Source organism: Haliotis asinina, chromosome 3 (genome assembly GCF_037392515.1).
Source record: "Haliotis asinina isolate JCU_RB_2024 chromosome 3, JCU_Hal_asi_v2, whole genome shotgun sequence".
Classification (NCBI taxonomy): Eukaryota; Metazoa; Mollusca; class Gastropoda; order Lepetellida; family Haliotidae; genus Haliotis; species Haliotis asinina.
In genome coordinates this window covers 73,002,135-73,025,455 of record NC_090282.1, presented here as the reverse complement: position 1 = coordinate 73,025,455, position 23,321 = coordinate 73,002,135, and the positions used below count along the sequence as shown (strand labels likewise).

At 42.6% G+C, this 23,321-nt stretch overlaps 1 protein-coding gene across 8 annotated transcripts in view; it reads left to right on the top strand.

The window, feature by feature from the left end:
- LOC137278424 (rho guanine nucleotide exchange factor 28-like) overlaps positions 1–23,321 on the top strand; it is a 252,564-nt gene that overhangs the window by 124,797 nt on the left and 104,446 nt on the right. For all 8 annotated transcript variants that reach the window (XM_067810747.1, XM_067810746.1, XM_067810742.1 and 5 more), the window contains exon 10: positions 1,313–1,398. In XM_067810747.1, the coding sequence (XP_067666848.1) occupies positions 1,313–1,398 (86 nt within the window). The remainder of the gene's footprint in view (positions 1–1,312; positions 1,399–23,321) is intronic.

Genomic DNA, 23,321 nt, shown 5'->3' with positions numbered 1-23,321 from the left:
GGTTGACACTTCATCAGTTCCCATTTTTGCAGATCGATGCTCATGCAGTTGATCACTGGCTTGTCTGACTTGATTATGTATAGACCACCGTCTTAAAGCCAGGATATTGCTGAGAGCGGCATAAAACTAAACTCACTCACTCACAACAGTGCATGACATTGTTGCAAATGGTATGTTGTGCTACTGCATGTAGGTAATGTCGTCATTAGCAACCCTGCAATTCTTGCCATTGCTGTAGATTCAGATTTGGCACACACTCCCATCCAGGGGTTTGTTCTCAATCTGGATGGATAACTATGTCATCTTTTAACCTCTTTTTACCTTTCCTTGTCTCTGTGGATCTACCAGGCCATAGAACAGTCTCTGTAGTACACAGACAGTGACAGTGTGCCCTGTGTTAGCTATACTGCAACAAAAATATGTAGGGACCATGGATTCTTTGGGGGATATTTTTGCTGTAAAGAGTTTCTTTAAAGTTCATTGTATCAAAAAATATTTCATGATCCTTATAATTATGTCGTAAATGTTCTCTCTGGATTATGGTTGCCAGTTTCGTGTGGGTGTTACAGATATACAGAGTTTCTTTAAGGTTTATTGTATCAAACAATATATTTCATGATCCTTATAATTATGTCGTAAATGTTCACTCTGGATTATGGTTGCCAGTTTCCTGTGGGTGACTCAGATACACAGAGTTTCTTCAGAGTTTATTGTATCAAAAAATAGTGCATGGTCCTCTTTTTCTCAGTTCAAGAAGAACACACTTCATTCTTGGTTTGCAGTTTGTTAATTCTCCAGTGGGTCTTACCATGAGTTATCTGACTTGAAGTCATGCTGATTTTACTTGTATGTGGTATGGAAAGGGAGGCCCTATGCTAGTATATGTTAGGATCAATACTAGTGATGACACCATTTTGTCACACCCCTACAGAGCCTCACACCATTGTTTACCAGTCATCCCATGTGGTACCCCAGCAGTTGGCATGGACCATCACTGGTAGTGAAAGTGCCCCCTGGTGGAAGCCAGCAGAGTCAATCATGTCTGTGACTGTGGCTCCTGATAAGTCTTGGGATTGGGAGTTATTTTTAGCACTGTTAAAGATTGGTGTGATCTGAGCCTTGTGTGCCAACTCACTTTCATTCATACTTGAACATTTTCGAAGAACGGGGAAAGAGGGAGAGAGACAAAAAGCTAAGGCTTTGACCCAACTCCACAAGAAACAAGCCAACCTTGTCACTGGTATCAAATATAGTGGCACTCCAACAGACATAAGTTAGTCTGTAGTTACAAGTATATGCTTTGGATTTGCAGAGGGCACATTGAACCAACTTCGAGGTCTGAATGATGGCTTACAGAGGTACAGAGATGCTCGGGTCCTTAGCCTGCGACTAAACCAGGTCAGTGACCAAAACTTTCAACAACTTCAGTCCACTTTTCACCCTTATGATGCAGTTACCTTAAACACATGTACAGTCACTAACTGTTGCCATGTTGAATACAAACACACTCTCTAGTTGCCAGTTGGTTTTCAAATTCAAAAGTGCCATATTGTTCTTTAAATAGATGTTTGCACACTAGTTCTTGTCTTGTAGACCTATTTAGGATAGTGTTGATATACATATGAGTGTTGAAGAACTCAGACGGTTGTATATGTTTGGATTTATTTTTATACATTGCTTGGATGAATTTCTTCAACTTGTAAACCTTTTCGCAGAATGTTCTGTGTGGAAGAGTGTTTGTTTTATTTGGAATGAAATGAACCACATGCCTAATATGGTTTGTACAGAGACAAAAGTGACTGAATTTATTATAAACATAATTTTTTAACTGAAGCAGTGAAATGTTTACATTTTTGGTAACTAAAGTAAATACAAAACTGTCATTTATTTTGGCCATTGAAAATAAGTTCACTACAGACAAGGTGACTTCATTCCTTTGAAATAAACCACTAAAACTTTGTGATTGTAATTGTGAAAATGGAAGTGAAAATGGAAACAGTTGTTAAGAGTTGTTAGTTATTTTCTCCAATATACTTTGGCATTTTGTTTATTGTGGGATTATTATTTTCATGAACTGGAGCAAAAGGACATAAACAGAAACATATTTGAAATACTTTAGATTTAATCTTATTGTCTTTTGGGTCAATGTTCGTATGTCAGAATAGTAAGATGATATAACTGCATGAGTGGAATACAAAAGTAACTCTCTTTTAAAAACTAAGTGATGAAATAGCAAATAAATAAAGATATTGCTGATAGTCTCATGCCACTGTAAAACACCTGAAGCCCTTTTGACAGAAAAAGCATAAAGGTTCTGAATATTTTTCTTTAAGTGCATACTGAACAAACAATAAATGTGTCTGGAAATATATTTGTGATCCCTTATCCTTAACTTCTGGCATGGATAGATAGATAGATAGGTATAAGTACAGTGAACAACACATATCTTGCACTTAAAACAGAGTTAATGTTTATTTTGTTCATTACACAAATATTTCTATGACAAATGAAGACATTTCACTGTAAACAAAGCAGAAGCTGCAACCCAACTCGGTCAAGATGAAAACTTGAACCACTTAGTGAGTGTTGGCTTATGTATGTCATTTGTAATTATGTAGCTTCATTATGTGACTTCATTTGGCTCTGACCTATGACTGACCATCTGACAAGCAGGGGAATCCTCACATGTTTCATTTACCAATGGCTGAAAAATGTAACAGGGATGCCTTTCCGATGTGACCTTGGCAGATGAATTTAGGAAAGTCTACAAATCATTGAAAATTGAAATTGTTTTTAATATATGTCTACACAGATATATTTTAGTAATAACTTTTCAATTTTTATTCAGTTTTTTAAATATGATGTATATTTACTAACATTTGCTGCATATAAATATTGGTATTTGAGAAGGGCTACGTAAAGATGGTATCGCCATGACAGCCTCAAGTCTATGTTCATGTATGGGAGTATGATCACTTGGTGGATCAGATGCTAAGTTAAAATAGACCTCAGTGTGACCAAGAGATTACCTTTGATTAGCTCAATTATTTAGCAACTGTTAAACCAGGTTGTATAGTTAAAGGTTTAAGCCAGGTACCTCAGTATGCAGATACAGTTTCCAAAACTAGTTGTTAGTGCAACAAGGTGATAGGACTAGTACTGCGTACAGTTCCGATAAAGCTGGCTTACATGTATTGAGGTTTGTAGCCAGAAAATATGGCCACAGGTTCTTTAACAGAAATAGATGTTTCATTTGAGAAGAAACGTGTGTTGATTTCTGACCAGCTGTTGCTTGCTTATATGTGAGGACTGAATGTGTGTGAGAGTTAAGATCTGATAAAAAACTTAATGGATCATAATGTGGAAGATACAGGTCTAATTGTTTAATTGAAAGTGACAACTGTCTGGGGTTGCTTAACATATATTTTTTAAGTTTGTCTTAGAGTTAAAGAACCTCGGCAATATTTTTGTGTCATAATGATGATGGCAGTGAATGGAAAGTCTAGACTTGACTTTTGCCATCACAGGATTGTTAGTGCTATTTTGGTTCATGAGGGTTAATCATTTTCTTGTGTGTTGGCAACAGGAAAGACTTTATTCAAAGTGGGTTGAGATTTTATTCAAGCAGAAAGTTTTCCTGATATAGAAGGTCTCAGAATGTTTGATGACAGTACATCAATCTGAATTGAAATTCATTAAATAAGGAAGTTGCTGTCTGTACGGTGAGTCTTTGAAAACACTAGAGAAGATCCTTACTAAATGTATTCAGCGATGATGGAGGGGGATATGTTTCTCATTAGTTGGTCTGCATATTTGTTTACTTTTTTACATAATTACATTGACACATTAATAAGTATTTTAAATGTTATTAATTTCAAAAGCACAAATGTGCAGATATAAGTAGAAACTTGTTTCCTCGAACAGAAAGTGGCATGTCAGATTCAAACCTCCATCATAAGAGTTTCAGTTGAAAATTGACACAGATGAAATAAGGAAAATTTTGAAGGAAAATATGGCCAAAGCAGGAAAGTGAAGATATGAAGGTATGAGTGAGTCATGGCAGCAGTGCTTCAGTTACGTTCTGCGGTGAATGTGTAAAACAGAATGCTGAAATACAGGAAGAGCCTTTTTAGTGTCGGAGGGAACAGAGATGGTGGAAATGGAGATTTTTTACACAGGTCTGTGAGCACTCTGACAGACTTGAAGATGTGTACTGACTGGAGAGTTGGTGGTTGGCCGGGAATTCTTGTATCTTGGTTTGAGGTTGCCTTGACTGATGTATACTCCGACTTGTGTATACTGTACAGAAAATTTGACACTTTTGATGGGAACTGCTTAGCCCCGAAAGACCAAACCTTTGGTGATTTGAATGTGCAGGTGAAAACTTCTTTGAGTGCCATTGTATTTATAACAGTTTCTTTTTATTTGAGAGTGTGATGTTTCGATACAGATTCTTGTAATGACTGCATGACAACAGTAAAAGAATCTGTATCAAAATGTTACACTCACGAATATAAAGAAGTTGTTATTTATAAAGTTTGTTTTATAATGCACATCAAAAGAAGTAATGAACACCTGATTTGGTGTTCTTTGTATACATACCATGATTTGTCATCCAATGATGTCTAATTATAGATATATGGAAGCACTGGGTGTTCTTTAACTTGTTTGAGTAGTATACTTTTAAGAGTTGACCGGGATGCCTTGAACCCGATGATACGGGTTGATGTTAACCTACCTGTTTGTTGTCTTAATAACTCATATTCAGGAATAAAAACATAGTGCTGCTTTAAGACTTGGCATCAAGGAGACTTGCTGGTACATAAATGTGGAATCGTGGTTTAGAGATACAGAAAGGTCACAGAGGTGTAGGTTATCCTAAGTGCGTTGGAAGATGTAGGATAAGATAGACGCATTTTAAAATGAGCTTTTCCGACAAGTATTGCATAATTGTGGAATATGTGAATATTTAGATGTTCTATAAGTGTTGCTGATCCTTGTAACTAGAAGAAGGTCTGAGCCTGATGCGAGTGGAACTGAATTGTTGTGGGGAAGGATGGGTGCTGTCCATGATGTTGCTGCCAGGGGAATGCTTCCCAGGTTATCTGTACATGTGGACAGAGGTGGTGGGAGGGGCACTGTGCATCTACCACAAATGGAATGGGGGTGGAGTCCAGGGAAGGGTGGGGGTGGGGGGGGACAATGTTGAAGATGAGGGAAAGGTGAGGGTTGTATAGGGACAAGAGAGAGATGAAGGTGTGACTTAATAAAGGAGATGGTTTGTTTAATAAGTGTGTCTTGAACATATTATTTTGATGAGTGTGTGTCTTTCTCTCCTTCTGTGTGTTGTGTTGTGTTTATGTGTGTTTATCTCTTCCCCTGCGTGCGTGCGTGCGTGCGTGCGTGCGTGCGTGCGTGCGTGCGTGTGTGCGTGCGTTTCTCCCCCTCTTTGTGCTGTATGTATGTGTGTGTGTCTCTCCCTCTGAAAGTCATGTTGTGTCTGACGATCCTGTGTGTCTATATTGTGGCTGTGTATATCTGTGCTGTATGTATCTCTCTTCTCCTGTGTGTGTGTGTGTGTGTGTGTGTGTGTGTGTGTGTCTCTCTCTCTTTCTCTACATGTGCATCTCTGATGTGTTAGTGTATCTGTACCTGTTTCTGTGTCTGCGGTTTAGGAGGGAGTAGATGAGAGGGCGGGAATGTTTGTGTGCCTGATGTGTGTGTTTGCGGATGTGTATATTTTGGGTGTGTTTGTTGGAAGATGTATGTATGTCTAGTATGGTCTGGCAGGATATGGATGTATAGATACGTCTCTGTATGTATGTTTTCACATTTACATGAGTTTGAGAATCATGGCAAAAGTGGTGTTGCTGTATTGTAGAGACATGAAGTGATGATGATTATAGGAGGGTTTTTATTGAAAGGGTAGACATCACGATATGAATGCTGGTGTGATCATATCGTGATATCCACCCTCCTACCTATATACCTGTAACTGGAGATGGGTTGGGGATACAGGATATTCACAATATCTTCGAACAAACACCCACGCATCAGAGGCAGTTACAGGAGACTAGGTGTTCAGTAATTGGACTAAAGGAAGTTACAGGAAACTAGGAGTTGGGTAAACTGGACAATAGGAAGTTACAGGAAACTAGGTGTTAGGTAAGTGGACAATAGGAAGTTACATGAAACTAGGAGTTAGGTAAGACAGTAGGAAGTTACAGGAAACTAGGAGTTGGGTAATAAGACAATAGGAAGTTACAGGAAACTAGGTGTTAGGTAAGTGGACAGTAGGAACTTACAGGATACTAGATGTTGGACAAGCTGGATAGTAGGAACTTACAGGATACTAGATGTTGGACAAGCTGGATAGTTGGAACTTACAGGATAGATGTTGGACAAGCTGGATAGTTGGAACTTACAGGATAGTAGATGTTAGACAAGCTGGATAGTAGGAACTTACAGGATACCAGATGTTGGACAAGCTGGATAGTAGGAACTTACATTATAGATGTTAGACAAGCTGGATAGTTGGAACTTACAGGATACTAGATGTTGGACAAGCTGGATAGTAGGAACTTACAGGATAGATGCTAGACAAGCTGGATAGTTGGAACTTACAGTGAACTAGGTGTTGGATGGGTTGGACAGTTGGAATTTACAGGAAACTAGATGTTAGGTAAACTGGACAATAGATAGCTACAGGAAGCTGGATGTTAGGTAATTTGTCATTAGAACGCTTAAATGGTGCCTGACTGTACAAAAGAATAGGGTGTCATGGAAACTTGCTGATGGTTAAACTGGCATTCAACACCAGCCTCCAGTATATGCCCTCAGCTGTTAGTGGAAGTAGAGTGGTGCCTGGTAGCCTCGGTCTTGATAAGGATGAAGGAGGGGTAAGAGCTGCTGATGCTCTTAAGCAGTGGACAAGGTTGTGGTCACTGCAATGAGGGTCAGTGAAGATCTTCATGGGGGACATGCAGCACCAAGAGTCTCTTTCTCAAGTACCTGTGTTAAAACTGAGGAATGTTGCCACCTGGTTTCAAAGGAGAAGGAATATGGTGTTTATACTGAAGTTCTTACACTGTCTCAGATTTGGTATCTTTGTGTACATAAATTTAGACTGGGTTTCCGGTGTGGGTAAATAGTCTGTTGAAATCACGACAAGTCAGATCTGTGTTGCAGCAGGTATAATGATGGCGTGGGACATCTGCTCAGCAGAAAGTTTGTTGGCTTGTACTGCTGGGAGTTATAGCTGACCCGGTCTGATTTTTTGCTGTAGCATCATCCTCCATGCACATGTGGTCAGTGAGAGGGCAGAGGGCAGGTGACCAATATATCAGGTTGCCTGTGGTGGCTGTTGCTGCTGCCTGACCTGTCATCACCACCAGGGGGAACTGGTGCAGTAGTCAATGTTCCTTCTACTTAGCCATTGTAGTTGACAAACAACTGGTTTCTGAAATGAACATACTGTCACAGAAAAGAAGTTCATAGTCCCTCCAAAATGTATAATGAAAAGGATCCCTGAGACTTTCTTCATTTTCAGAAGCTGTGGATATCTACACTTGCCAGATTTTCTTTAGTTGCATGCCTTTGGATATATTTGCTGCAGGGTGTGTATGTCAGACTACCATTGTGTTAGTTCAACAGCCATAAATGAAGCAGTTCTAGATTTTATTGGAGTTTAGACACCACCTCCAATTTCACCTTTCTTTCTAAATAAATATATAACAATTAAACAAATTTGTAATGAACTCAAATTGATGTTTTCTGCATCTGTGTTTAATCTAAATATGCATAGAGAATCTCTTCAGCTTTACCAACACATGACATCTTGAGTACTATGTATTGCAGATTTGATCATTTAAGCCGATATTATTGTTTTGAAGGCAAGAGGCCAAAGTGTGATGGTGTAGTCTCACCAGTTTGTGGGTCAGCTAGACTAATGCTTAGTCTCTGAATATATGTACTTTTCATTGTAACACACAAACCCATATAAATTGAAAGGGAGCCCCAGGCTGATCAGAGATTCCTCAACCTAAAAAAATGTAGACTTGCTTTATTTACCTTTAAGCATTGCACAGAGGGCTAGGCGAGAAGGTTGAGAGACTGTGAAACAGACTATGGGCTGGCCACCAAGGCCACTTTCCCCGCAGCCACTGTGTGTAAGGAGTTCCTGGTGGCAGCACTATTCTCTGATGGCGGAGACTGTTTGTATGGGTCGGCCACTAATATTGCCTCGGCTACAAACAGCATTTCTTAAGGCCAGTCCTACAGCATACACAGATTGTAAGGACGGACTAGTTTACTATCCAGTTCTAGCCATTGCTATTGCCAGAGACCATATACTGTCGGTATATGGTCTCTGCTATTGCCATATCTAACCCCAACACCCTTTGAAGGGTTCATGACTGGGTCTGGCAGCTTTCAGCTTATGCATAATTATCTTTATGCAACCAGGCAGAACACGATATGTCATGGCTGTCTGTGTTTACATCGTGTAGGAGATATTCCATTTTGCCAGCATACCACTAGCCAGTGCCAAAGCATATGAGAAAAGGTAATATATATCTGTTATGATCAAATATTTCCAAAGGAATGGAAGAAATTGTCACAGTTTCGCTTAGTATCTCTACATCGTCTGTTTCCGCCCTCACTTCATCATTTGCATTTTGTCTATCTGGTAAATCCAATATTGTCTTCTTTTTTTTTTAATGGCATATAATTGTCGCTGCTTCAGATAAATAATGATTTATTTTATAATAACAGTAGTTATTCCCTGGTATTGACATGTTGTTTTTCGTCATCATAGGTCTGGTATCCAATTTTGTATTTAATCACATGGAATCACAAAGTACTTGTGTGTTCTTTGACATGCTACCCTTTTTGGACACAGACAATACCACTGTGCTGACAAACAGGCAAAAATTGGTTTTATCATGTCCAAGGCTAGTCTTCCCCACTGCTAGAATAAGAATGCATGTGTTTTCTCCTAATTAGTTGAACATGCCTCTCATTATGTTTCTGGGGTGGTGGGTAGCCTTGTGGTTAAGCATTCACTTTTCATGCTGAAGACCTAGAATTTTATTTTCCACATGGGTAGAATGTGTGAAGCCCATTTCTGGTGTACCCTGCCATGATACTGGTGGAATATTTCTTAAAATGGCGAAAAACACATACTCACTCACTTATTATGTTTTAACTTCATGTATGATAGCTTACAAGCATGACTGCCTACATATGTGATAGCTTACAAATGTCATTGCCTACATGTGTGATAGCTTACAAGTTTGAGTGCCTACATTTGTGATAGCTTACAACCGTGACTGCCTATATATGTGACAGCCTTCAGGTGTGATCGCTAACAAGTGTGACTGCCTACATATTTGACAGCCTTCAGGTGTGATAGCTTACAGGTGTGACTGCCTACATGTGTGACAGCCTACTTTGTGATAGCTTACAAGCGTGACAGCCTACATGTGTGACAGCCTACTTTGTGATAGCTTACAAGCGTGAATGCCTACATGCGTGACAGCCTACTTTGTGATAGCTTACAAGCTTGACTGCCCACATGTGACAGCCTATTTTGTGATAGCTTACAAGCGTGACTGCCTATGTGTGTGACAGCCTACTTTGTGATAGTTTACAAGCGTGACTGCCAACATATGACAGCCTAAATGTGTGATTCAATCCTAGATGTGTCTGGTAGCTGACTGAACTTACCAACTAAGCATTTGCACAAGGGTACAAATAATTGTTTTTCTTTATAAAAAATAATGCAGTTGATGAAATGCCAAACTAATTAAATCTGTTTCTCATGCTTTCAAAAATGAAGTTAAGAACATTCTAATCTCCTGACGGGTTAAGTGCCATATTTCATTAAAATTCAAAGAACTCAAGTTCGTTGTCCTCTCTCAGCAAAGTAACCATCAGTCCTCCCCATTAGCAGAGAGCCAAAGCTGGAGACTGTAAACGTGTTGTGTTTTTCTCGACTTACCTCCAGCCTGGACAGAAGCTAGGAGAGTGAGAACCAGCAAAGCCAGACAGAGGGATGGAAACGGTCATTAGTCCATGGCAAGAGGGGCTTATCAGCTTGTTGTGATGTGCTTTGATGAGCTAATTAGATCAAGTGTTAGATAGAGAGAGGAGGCTGGCTGGCCCAGTTGAGTGATAACACATACAGTGCTGTAACACTGTCCGTACCCTAGGGGAGTGGTTGGGGGATACAGAGGGAGGAGAGATGGTGAGAGGTCTCCAGACGTCTGGCTCACTTCTCAAGGTCTGACCTTAACTAAGAGTAAGGACAGATAGCCATGGTGGTCAGTTCCTTTTGTTACTACAAACATTTCTTTATTTGTAATTATTGATATTGAAATACTGATTGATATCTGAGTACCAATGGCATCACCCTGGATTATTTTTGCTGATTATTTTTGTTGGAATGTTGCTAGAAGCGGCATAAAACCAAACTCACTTGATTCCCAGATTGGACTCAACCCCTCTAAGACGCCTTTCTAAACGGCATTATATGTTCAAAATGTATCAAATTGGGAACATTCAAACAGATATGCTTTGAAAATAGTTGCCTTTTTCTCGAATTTATGTTGAGTATGTGAAACAAGTAGGTGTTGTGGGGCTGTAGTTATTTGTATGGAAGGTGGGCTGCATGTGAGCCATTAATTACCTGCACGTGATCAGTCCCTCATCGCAAGCAGCATCAAGATCGACACTCGCCCTGTGATCTCCGCCACATCCTTGTTGCATGCTCTTTGGACTTTTCGAACTTCCTCCAGATTGGGAGTCATTAAAGCTAACAGGTTGATGAAAATAGTAAATCTTGGTTAAATTATCCACGTAAATTGCTTCCAGGACCTTAATGCTTTCACATGGTGGCATTATTTGGTGAAGACTTTGATGAAAGTTGGTATTTCACCTTGCTCCACTGACCTTGATTTCTGTCTGTTGAATAATGTTTGTGTACCTGTACCCAGATCCACATGTTGCAGTTGTAACTCCTGAATTAAATCTGTTGATGGTTTCTGATATTTGCATCTGTTCACCTGCTTCTTAATGCCTCAAATGTGAGGGTTAAGTACCTTTGAAAGTGGAAAATTTTAGTGAAGTTCTATCCTTATACGTTTGATACCTGTGTAAAACTCTCAAGTTGCTCATCAAACAGTTTTAGTGCTAGATTTTACATCCCTGTTCCTTTAATAAAAAGATAAGAGGTTATCCGGAGCTGGGGTTGGGTCACTTGTCCTCATGCTCAGTGCTAGCTTTCCTAACTTGAAGTTTTCCTGGGGAAGCAATCATGTTTGTTTGATTTGGCAGAAAGATATTTTGGAGACAACTTTAAGATAGGTTTACTTAATGATTTAATGAGGAGGGTCTTCTTTTTTCTTTATCCAATTCCTTTTTGGCAGTGCACTTGTAGAGTGAGTTAGTTGGGGTTATGTCTCACTAAACAATATTTCAGCTTAAGGCTTGAACAGTGTGATGAGTGAGTATAGTTTTATACTGCTTTTAGCAATATTTCAGCAATATGACAGTGGGGGACACAAGAAATGGGCTTGACATGTTGCACCCATATGAAGAGTGTGATGATGAAAGAATCTTTTGTAGAATGTTGAATGCACTGATAGTTGTTCCATGATATACTTCATTGTGTCTCCACAGAGTTAAGTGAACGAGTGAGTTAGTTCTTTACCATCCTGAAGAGATTATAGAATTTTCTTTTGTCAAAACATGTTGGAGGAAAAACCAAATGGAGCATGGGCTTTGAACCATGATCTTTGGTTTCTGATCCGTGACTCATTTGAACACACAACCCAACCTACCTGTACATGCAAGTGCATACTATTTAACTGAAGTTTGAGCTTAAATGTAGTTATTGGAAAACTGATTTACTGTTCAAAGACATTGAAGGTCATAGAAACTTTGGTATTTCATGCAGGTGAAAGATAAGGATGAGTTCTATTTACAGTCTTCATTGATGGCTACCTTGATGGAGGGCTGGAGAAAATGGCTCATATATCTGTTTACCTATCTCTGAGAACTTCACCACTAGAGCCTCTTTTTGACATCTTTAGGCATAAATTGGGGGTCAGTAAGTGATTCCCTCTCCTGACAGAAGCCTAATTGACTAATTTCGCCTGCTGGAGTTCAGCTGTAGGTTGTAACTCAGTTTCCTCTGTTGGAGATCCAGACCACCTAGCTACCAGTGTCTGTGAATGATAATACTCATGACCCACTGTTGAGAGGTACTGTCGGTGCTGCTTGACTCGCGCAAAGTTACTCTGACATTTATGTCAGAAATAAAGTTGTCTTAAAAATATAGATCTATAATGAATGATCCAGGAAATAAAGGTACCTTAAAATAATGATCTAGAATGAATGAGTGCTCCAAGAAATGAAGTTGTCTTAAAATATAGATCTAAAATGAATGAATGAATGAATGAATGAATGAATGAATGAATGAATGAATGAATGAATGAATGAATGAATGAATGAATGAATGAATGAATGAGTTTATTGTTGAATCCCTCAGTTCTGCTTGAATTGACTTGTTTCCTCCAATGATATCGTGTGAAATTAATCAACTACATTTCAGTATGTGTTTTGTTTGCAATATGGTCATTTCAGCAGCGGTATTTAAAAGCCATCTTATGCCCATAACTCAGTCCTCATCATTTATATCAAAATGTTGTTTAGTGCATGTGTAACTTTGTGTAGAGGGGGTTCACATTTGCTCTATTTTTAAAGCAATATTTGAAATTTTGACCTTATTTTTTTTTTGCTATGAAAATAAAAAAAAATCTTAATATTTGGCTCTGAAGATCTGGGTGAGAACTGATCTTCAGAAACCCATGCTTGTCGTAAGAGATGACTAACATGATTGGGTGGTCAGGCTCACCGACTTGGTTGACACATCTCATTGTATTGCATAGACTGATGCTCGTGTAAAGGCTGGATATTTTGTCTCTGGCCCTTGCACTAGTAACCCAATATCCCTCTCTTTACCAAATATCTGATAAGGTTTGGGGGCTCAAGGCACTGGTGCCATGGGTCCCATAGCAACAGTTTTTTCAGCCAATCCCCAGGGGGTATGTTGTCGCGTGACAGGGGCGAGAGGGAGCGTGGGACCCCCAACCTCGAAATCTTCCTCTTTCTGCCTGTACTGTCTAGGTGACAACAAGCCCTCTGGATTGTGTTTTAGGTAAGAATCCCGGTTTATCTCCAAATTGCTACTATGTCTTCTGTATTAGGTTCCAATGTATAGTTATGCTGTTAACAAGAAAAGTAATTGTGAGCAGTTTCCAAATTAATAAATTATTATTTAATTCTGATAAATCAAAATTTAAAAACAAGTGTTGTGGTCACTGTAATCAATTGTTCTTGTTGTGCCAATGTGGCAAAATGTCACTCATCTGTGACTGTCCAAATGTGCACTCGATGGCAAGAACAAATGACATGTACTCCTTGTAAAACACTTCCCTCAGGGAATTAATTTGAGCAAAGCACGTTGTGTGTTTAGAATTGTACATTGTTTATTTGATCTGCTTGTTAAAATTGCTCTAGCTCATTGCTAAATTCAAAATTCCATTTTATTTAATACTTGTTGCGTTAACAGCAGAACTTTTCAGCCATTTTATGCTACAGTAAAAAGCGGCTGTACCATTGTCCCGGTTTCCATTGTTTTCCACTGCGCCCAGTTAAAGTATCACTGTGTCATCTGGAGGTAATTAGTGGCGATCATTATCATGCACTGACCAGTGCTGACCTCTCCACTGAGCAGCAGAGAACTTTGGTAGTGTTCGGCTCTCCTCGGCATTCCTCGGCTCCCTTCCGGCTGCATTACAAAATGGCTGCACCGGATGTAAACAAACCAGGGCCCGTCGTCTGCTTTATGTTTATCTTAACAAAGTAGAAGCCTAGGACAGTCTCATGTAACCTTATCCAGTATATCTGTATATTACTACTGATGTGTAATGGCATATTTGTTACATGATCATTCAGCATGTGAATATTATTGAGTCAAGGTTTCAGCACCATGTGATTTATAGATGCTTTGTGCACTTATCCCTATTTTGAGTTATGGAATCATTTCTTCTCATCTCAAAACTGTGTTTACTTTTCTACACAAGACTATTTTCTCGTTCTCTTCGCGTCTGGCGTTATGCAATCTGATGTTGCCAAAAGTCTTAGCATTAACTACCAGGCAGCCCTCTCAATTTATTGTGCGAAATACCAATCGCAGATATTTCTTTGGAATTATATAGTATTTCTACATACCGTTATGTCAATCATTTTAGGATGTTTCCCCACTTGAGGTGAAAGTGAAGTCACTGTTTATTCAATAATAATATGATGTATCATATTATATGGCCAATAATACACCTGCAAATTGTAGCAATATAAATAATGTAATATCCATTTATTACATCTTATTAATTTATTAATTACAATTAGGTGTTCTTCCTGGGTAACCACCAGTGGCTTACCTACTGGGTGTATCGACGTGCTGTTGGAGCTAGCCTCGTATGGACTAGTTCGATCATCCAACAGGCTGTCATACCCCATCTCCCTTAGCCGCATACATTGTACAGGCCGGGTGTCCTGTCGTGGTTATTGTGACGTACAAATTAAAACCGGTTTATATATATCACAAATGTGTTCGGCATACACATTGCCCCACTTTGTGCATATATATGTATACTTTTATCCTCCCCGTTGGTCCTGTGAATGTGACTTTCATCCCACCTCAGGTGGGGATCCTATGTACATGCTTTATATCTGTATAACTGTTTTGTGGCTCTTTCTGCCTGTACTGTCTAGGTGACAACAAGCCCTCTGGATTGTGTTTTAGGTTTCACCTGGACTGTGCAGTCAGAATTTGCAGATCCGAGCCACGCCTTTGTTTTAATACATGTTATTGCTGTCCTTTTGTGTTGTGTCATCTTTGACTGGAGGACTTAGCGCAGTAGGCACACTTGCCCATCCCTTTTCATCGTGAGACGTAATTGTTACGCAATCAGAGCAATTCACCAGGTCTTACATTGGCGCCCAACGTGGGGCAAAGTGTCGCAGGCGCTCATAGTACTCCTCAGTGGTCAAAGATATACACTCACTGGCACATAGGACATCATTTTGTATCTATACTCCTACCCTTAGTTACCTCAGCCAACTAAGAATTCTCAATACCTCAACCTCATCTCCAGAGCTTCAGTCAACATGTCCTCACTCACAAACGCTGAGCTCGTGGAAACTATGTTGTCAATGAAAATTGACCCCAAGCGGTCAATTGGAATAATTGGGCTCCCGGAGGGAACCAAAGCGGAGTCGGTTGGAGATGAGTTGTCCCCTTGCTATGGGAAGGTGCGGGTTCTCCAGGTGCTTGATTCCATTTATCAGCTGCACCTAGTGGAGTTCACAAGCCCTCAAGTCCCTCTGAAGCTTGGGGACAGTATACTCATCAGAGAGGAGGAGTATCGTATTATGAAGGGTAACCTTGCTCAGGAAGAATCACCTCTAGAAGACGTTGTGGCCAGAGCAGTAGACCAGGCCCTGGACAAGAAGACAATCCTGATGATGGAGGTGATGAAGACTCAGATGCTGGAACAGTTCCAGCTATTACTTAAACAACTACCATCAGCTACAACCAGCATGGGGTCCAGACAACCGGACCCTTTAACTGCCTCACCTGTTCTGGCGGCAAACAAGGTTACTGCTGCTCACTCAGAGCCCCCAGCCGCTAGCAACTCTAATGCTGCAAGCTCGGGTGCTGGGGTTGTGGGTAGCGGTAGCACTGTACGCCCAGACCCACAGCAGGTGCTGGTGAATTGGGACCGCCCCTCTTCAAGCTTCTTTAGACTAAAGACCTTCTCTGGTACAAGACCCATCAAAGCCGGAGAGGTATCCTTTGAAGAATGGGCCAAACAAGCCAAGATCATGACGGAAGATAATGCCCTCTCCGAGACTGGGAAGCGACAGAGACTCCTTGGCAGCCTCCAGTCTCCAGCCTTCGACATGGCTTTAGGAATAGGAGAGGACAAGACAGCAGTTGAACTTGTCACTTACTTAGGGAAGCTGTATCTAGGGTACAATGATGGAATGACAACACTGAAAGAGTTCTTTGCCATGACACCCAGGCCTGTAGAGAGACCATCGGAGTATCTAATCCGCCTAGAGCTTGAGCTGCAGAAGGTTTTGGCCCATGGAAGGGTTAGAAGAGAGGATGCTAACAGCACACGCCTCCATCAGTTCCGCTCTACCAACAGGAACCAAAGCGTCTATGGCCTGCTGAACTTGAAGTTTCCGAAAGGATCATCCCCAGACCTCCCAGATCTCATCGATGCTGTCAAAGAGGTCGAGATGGATGATGCCATGTTCACGGCGAGTAAGGTTCGGAGTCATGTCCAGAATGCATCACCTGCTCTGGGCTCCTCAGAATATGAAAGCCTCAAAGGTGAACTCAAGGCATTACAATCCATGATGTCTAAGTCCTGCATAACATCTGACTCGAAGACTTCAAACGTTCCAACCTCAAATCCCAGGGACACACGTGTCAAGGGCGGTAGGAGAAATAAAGTCTGGCGTTTTTGCCATAATTGTGGGGACTACAATCATCAGAGACAGGAATGCCAGAATCCAGCGAACCCTGCTTTGGTTTGGGAACGAATGAAGGCCAGGGACGACGAGAGACACAAACGCTCATCCAGAAAGGGGGATTTAAACTCCACCGGGCCTCTGAAACAGTAAAGGGACCAGAGGCCCAAATGACACCAACTCGTCCCAAGACATCCAATGACCACAAGAGACTTGTTGGGCCTGTATGTCTGCGCCAGAATTGTAAGGTCGAGTTGCTGCCTGAAAAGACTATGGAGCTCAGGGGCAAAAATATTTCCCCATACCTAGGGGAAGTTGAGCTTCAAAAACCTGAACCCCATCAACTACCTGCAAAACTTGACATTATTTCAACAGGAGTGGACAATTCTGGCGGCGTAATTATCAAAATTCATAATCGTGGAAAGAAAATCATAACCATTGGATCAGATCAAGTACTAGCTAGGTGTTACACCCGGGTCAAATCCGACCTTCAGAGTGAAACATCGCATGACCTCATTGGCTCACTCGTTGGCCCCGCTTGTGAGTCAAGACTTAGGGTTGAACGAAAACCTTGTACTGGACTGCTGGACAGTGGGTCTCAAGTAACCACCATTTGCCGGTCCTTTTACAAGAAACATCTGTCCCATCTGCCAGTAGAAAGTTTAAAGGACATTCCACTGCAAGTAGATGGTGCCGGAGGTCAACCTGTTCCATATGATGGTTTTATTCGTCTTGCTATGTCACTGCCAAAGGAAGTCGCTGGTACGAATGAGGAGGTACATACCATCGCCTTGGTGTGTCCAGATACCCCCTTCTCCTCGGAAATCCCCATCGGGGTTGGCACCAACACGTTCCGGAGGATAGCGGAAAAATGCCAGAAGCGAAGACATCAGCCCTATTTATGCACCCTGCCAATAAGGAGTGAAGTGGCACACATCTTCAGCAGTATTGTTTCTGATCCTTCCGGACGCCTAGGAACTGTCCGGCTAACTGGAAGGAAGATCATAAACATACCAGCAGGACAGACTATGGAGATTAATGGCATAGCAAGAAAGGTCAATATTCCAACTACTGCACAAACAGTTCTGATTCAGGAAGGCATCAATCATCAACAGTTGTATGGAGACAGTCTTCAAGTCATGAATGCGGTTGTGTCAGTCACAGGGAGTTCCCCAAGAATAAAAGTATTGGTTCACAATGTCTCACCCTGTGATGTAACCATCTCTCCTCGGAAAGCACTGGCTGACTTGTACCTCCCACATGATGTCACCCCCCTTGACTGGGTGTATAACAGCCTGAAGAAGGGAGACACAGCCAAGTCGCCTGTTCACTGCAATGCTATCCAGATGTCCACAGAGAAGTCACCACCAGAACTGAACTTCGACTTTGGTGACTCACCTTTGCCAAAGGAAGACAAGCAAAGGATCATCAGGAGGCTACAGGCTATGAGAGATGTGTTTTCCACTCATGATTATGACATTGGGAAGACGGAGCAGGCCACTCATGCCATTAGACTGACAGACGACTCGCCATTCAGGGAGAGAGCCCGCCCAATACGACCTCAGGACTTTGAAGACTGTCGCCGTCACATACAACAGTCAATAGATGCGGACATCATTCAGCCTTCATCAAGTCCCTTTGCGAGTCCGATAGTCCTCATTCGCAAGAAATCAGGAAAGCTAAGGCTATGTGTGGACTACCGGAAGTTGAATTCTAGGACAATTCGGGATTCATATCCTATTCCGAAAGTAGAAGATCTCTTCGCAGCTCTACATGGATCGGCATGGTTCACCCAGCTGGACGTTAAATCGGCCTTCTATGCTGTCCCGATGGATGAGGAATCAGCAAAGTACACTGCCTTTGTGTGTCCATTTGGACTGTTTGAATACAAGAGAATGAGCATGGGTCTTGTGAACAGCCCCTTGACATTTCAACGCCTGATGGACCGGTGTGTAGGGGACATGAATCTAAAGGAGCTGGTTGTCTATATGGATGATCTCATTGTCTTCGCAGAAGACATCCCCACTCATGAAGATCGACTGTTCCAGACTCTTGCTCGACTTCGTAAGTTTGGCCTCAAGCTGGACCCTGAAAAGTGCAAGTTCTTCCAAACAACTGTCACCCACCTTGGCCATGTATGTTCCAAAGAAGGAATATCACCAGACCCTAACAAAATCAAAGCTGTAAGAGAATGGTCTGTCCCAACCAACATTGGTGAACTGAAAAGCTTCCTTGGATTCGCTGGATACTACCGCCGCTTTGTTGAAGGATTCAGTCGTCTCTGCAAACCATTAAACGCACTGACAGCTGGCTACACTCCAAGGAAGACCATGCTCAAACTCGGAAGAATTCCTGGAAAAAACAACATCACCCTGAAGACTCCTTTCGGGGATAAGTGGACAGGGGAGTGCCAAACAGCTTTTGAGAAGATCAAGGAAAAACTAACCACTCCTCCTGTGTTGGGTTATGCTGACCTGTCTGCCCCTTTTGAACTCCACACTGATGCCAGTGGCACTGGACTTGGAGCTGTCCTCTACCAACAACAGGACGGGAGCCTGAAAGTCATTGCCTATGCAAGCCGAGGTCTTTCCAAAAGTGAGGCAAATTATCCAGCACACAAGCGTGAATTTCTAGCATTGAAGTGGGCCGTTACTGACAAGTTCCATGACTACCTCTATGGCACGGAATTCACAGTTGTAACAGACAATAATCCCCTTACATATGTCCTGAAGTCTGCCAAAGTAGATGCCATGGGATACCGATGGTTAGCAGCCCTAGCAGCCTACAATTTTAACATCAAGTATCGGCCAGGAGCGCAGATGACTGATGCAGATGCTCTAAGCCGCATGCCACAGGAAGCTCAAGAAGAAGATCTGGAGTTTAAACAGGACACTGAAAGAATAGACTGGCTGATTGCTCGGAGCACACCCCTCGATGCTCCAGAACCTGGAGTGGTGGAGTGTTCCTCATGCTCAATCCGGGCCATTCTTCAGTGTCATGGCATTTACACCAATTCAGAGGGTAGGAAGCAAGGGAGTCTCAAGGAAATAACCAGGCAAAATGTTACTGTCTCCAGCACAGAAGAACCTGCTTTAGTGGAAGCACTGTCCTGTTGCAAGAAAGCAGTTCCTGACAGTTTGGCCGAGCCACCTACAGTCCTGGATCGTGCTCAGTCCACAGTGGATTGGAAAAAAGCACAAGGCCTGGATCCAGAAATCAGTCAAATCTTATCAGTGATCAAATCAAAACAGGGACCATGCAGAACAGAGACATCTAAAACCCATCCTGACATGCATGTCTACTTGCGAGAACTTGAGAAGCTCATCATTAAAGATAACATCCTCTATAGAATGGTCACTGATTCCAAGGGTATAGAACGACAACAACTGGTCATCCCCAAACAATATCGCAAGGAGGCAATTCATGGGGTTCATGATCAAGTTGGACATCCCTGCAGCAACAGCACCTTATCCCTTGCTCGCCAGAGGTTCTTCTGGCCATTCATGGCTACCTCCATTCAAACTTATTGTGCAAACTGTGAAAGATGCATCCGGAGGAAAGCCAGGAAGGAAACTGCACCACTGGAAGCCATCTTACCGTCTGTGCCGCTTGAACTAGTCTGCATTGACTACTTATCCATCGAACCAGACAAGGGTGGTTTTGAAAATGTACTGGTGATCACTGATCACTTCACAAAGTATGCGATGGCCATTCCAACAAAGGATCAGAAAGCTACCACTGTAGCCAAAGCTTTATGGGAAAACCTCATTTGTCACTATGGTTATCCCCAGCACTTGCTGTCTGATCAAGGAAGGGACTTTGAGTCAAGAGTCATCAAGAAGTTGTGTGATATGGCAGGCATCAAGAAAATAAGGACATCACCATATAACCCTCGCTGCAATGGTGTAACTGAGAGAATGAATCGTACTCTCTTGGATATGCTCGGCACCCTCAACCTCAGCCAAAAGAAAGACTGGAGAAAATATGTTGGACCTCTGGCCCATGCGTACAATTGCATTGTACACGACACAACAGGCTACTCACCATACTACCTCATGTTTGGCCGTCATGCACGCCTGCCAGTAGACATGGTGTTTGGAACAGATCCTGACAGAAGGACTTCAAAAGGACCTCAACAGTATGTCAAAGATCTGCGGGACCGACTCCAGTTCGCATTCCAAGTGGCCAGGGAAAATGCCCAAAAGTCAGCGATTCGTAACAAGGGCTACTACGATAGAAAGGCTCATGCAGCAGCATTGGAACCAAGTGACCGTGTGCTTGTCCGCAACATTGGGGTCAAAGGGAAACATAAGATTGCGGACAGATGGAAGTCAGGTGTCTTCATAGTGGAACGACAACAAAGTGAACTACCCGTCTATGTTGTTCGTCCAGAAAATGGAGATGGACCCTCAAAGACCTACCATCGGAACCTGTTACTTCCTGTTGGTTCATTGCCCCTAGACATGGATGAACCAGATAAAAACCAACGTCAGAGGCGGCCTGTCACCAGATCGAGAGCCCGAGATCAACCACCAGAGGATATCGTGGAATCCTCTGAAGATGAACTTCACGCAGTCAATGTATGGTATCCAGAGTCTGAAACCATTAAAGCTGCACCCACAAGCAGCTTGAATCCTGAGGCTCAACCTTTCGAGCCACAAGAGCCGACTGTGCCATACACAAAGCCCATAGAGGACGAGGTCCCTGCTAGCCAAACGGTTCCTTGTGCGCAAAATGAGGTGACCACTGCAGAACCCCTACCCCGGGAAACGACTGCAGTGGAAGCTGAAGCTGCTCCATCACAGTCCATGGAAAGAGAGGGCTCCAGAGAACCACATCACAGAGAAGATGGACTGCCTGAAGATCCGGAAAATGAAGAGACGTCCTTCATCATTCCCTGTGATCTGGTAGAATCATCTGCTGGTGAGCCAAACTTACCTGTGACCTCCGTGAACACTGTGGAAGTAACTCCAACAAGCAGCCCAGTTGCCGCTGATGAGCCACTCCAGTCTCTCCCCAGTGAGGAGACTGTTACTACAACACAGGCAGAACCTCCTCGTCGATCCCAGCGCCAGCGACGAAGTACCAGGTTTTTCTCCTGGGATCCATGGGCGAAGAAATACAGTCAGGTCATACATGTGTAATCTTAACAGAAAAGTATCAATAAGTTTATGAATTAACTGTTTACATTAGTTGAGCATACCAAATCTTTCTCATTAATTATATGTGTTAATGCTTTGCCTCATGGGCCACCTGGTTGTTGTTGCTCTGGTTTCTCTCATTATGTGTTTTCAGTTATCATCATATCATCATGGAATCCAGCCCATCTCTCCTTCAAGAACTTGAAATTGTACGGAGAGAAAGAGACCTCTTCCGCATGCAAAGAGACCAGGCCAGGGCAAGTCTCAAAATGACAGAGGACCTTCTCTCGGATGTCATGGCTTCCCTCAATCGGTCTAGTGCTCCAGACAGCAGCCGTTCACCCAGGGAGTTACCCTCCAATTCAGGCACCGTAGAAAGTGGCAGAATGACATCAGCACCTCGGGAAGACAAACCCCAAAACACAGGACCATTATCCTCAGGTCCACGTGTGGACCCGGAGATGGAACTGTTGTCCAAGGGACGAGTCAGACCCTCAAAGAGGATGCGGATTGTCTCCACAGCCCACCAAGACATAGGATCCCTGATGCAGCTGGGAAAAGAAGTGGGGCTGGATCCAGAACTCCTCATCATGGACCCAACTGATGAGCGTCCAAGAAGAGCGGAACAACGTGGCTGGTTAAATGTCCAGCTGCCCCAGACGTCACCACTTCTAATAGTATCCGACTCGGTATTGCGGATGATGGATCCTGATTTCCACCCAGGAATCAAGGCAGACATCAGGTGTTTTGGTGGGATGGCAACCCAAGACTTGATCCCGATCCTGTTCAAGGCAGCTGTGGAGGGCGTAAAGGTAGATAAGCTTGTCCTGTGTGTTGGCCTCAACAATATCCTGGGAGACCGCTCCAGTACAGAGGCCATCAGACAGGACGTCCAGAAAATTATTGCCCTTGCTCAGCGTCTTACGTCGTCGCTAATCATGACAACAGTCTATGAAGCGGGTTGGCGGCGACACTGTAAAGCCAAGCACAAGAAGTCGGCCATTGACGAAAAGCGGCTCAAGTTCAACTGGGACCTCATGTGTCTTGCCACACAACACAAGTTCTCGGTGCTAGACATGACCAAGATCTTCTTGGACAGGAAGGGAGGAAAATCACCTGGCTGGTACTTGAAGGACACAGTGCATCCAACAGTGAACGGCATCATTGCAACTGAGATTTGCCTGTCTCAGCTGTTGTGTGGATACCCAGTCACACGGCCAGAGATATCTGATCCCAGGCTCTATCACCACAGGTCAGACTCAGAAATGGACACTGAGATCAACCGCCGTAAGGAATTGTGTCAGCACCACCGTCCAGCAACACTAGGTCAGGGGACCGGTGCGTCCTTACGGATCACAGTGGACAATTCTGACTCTGAAAGAGAAGAGCCTGACACATGGGACGTAAAACGCAGACGCTTTTAACTGACTTGACAGGGTTTTTTATATGCACAATACTTCATGGCTGCCCACTCGTATTCAGATTTTCTAAATTTCACTCCGGGTTATGAAATTTCCTTAAAGGGGGGGAGAGTGTAAAGGCTGGATATTTTGTCTCTGGCCCTTGCACTAG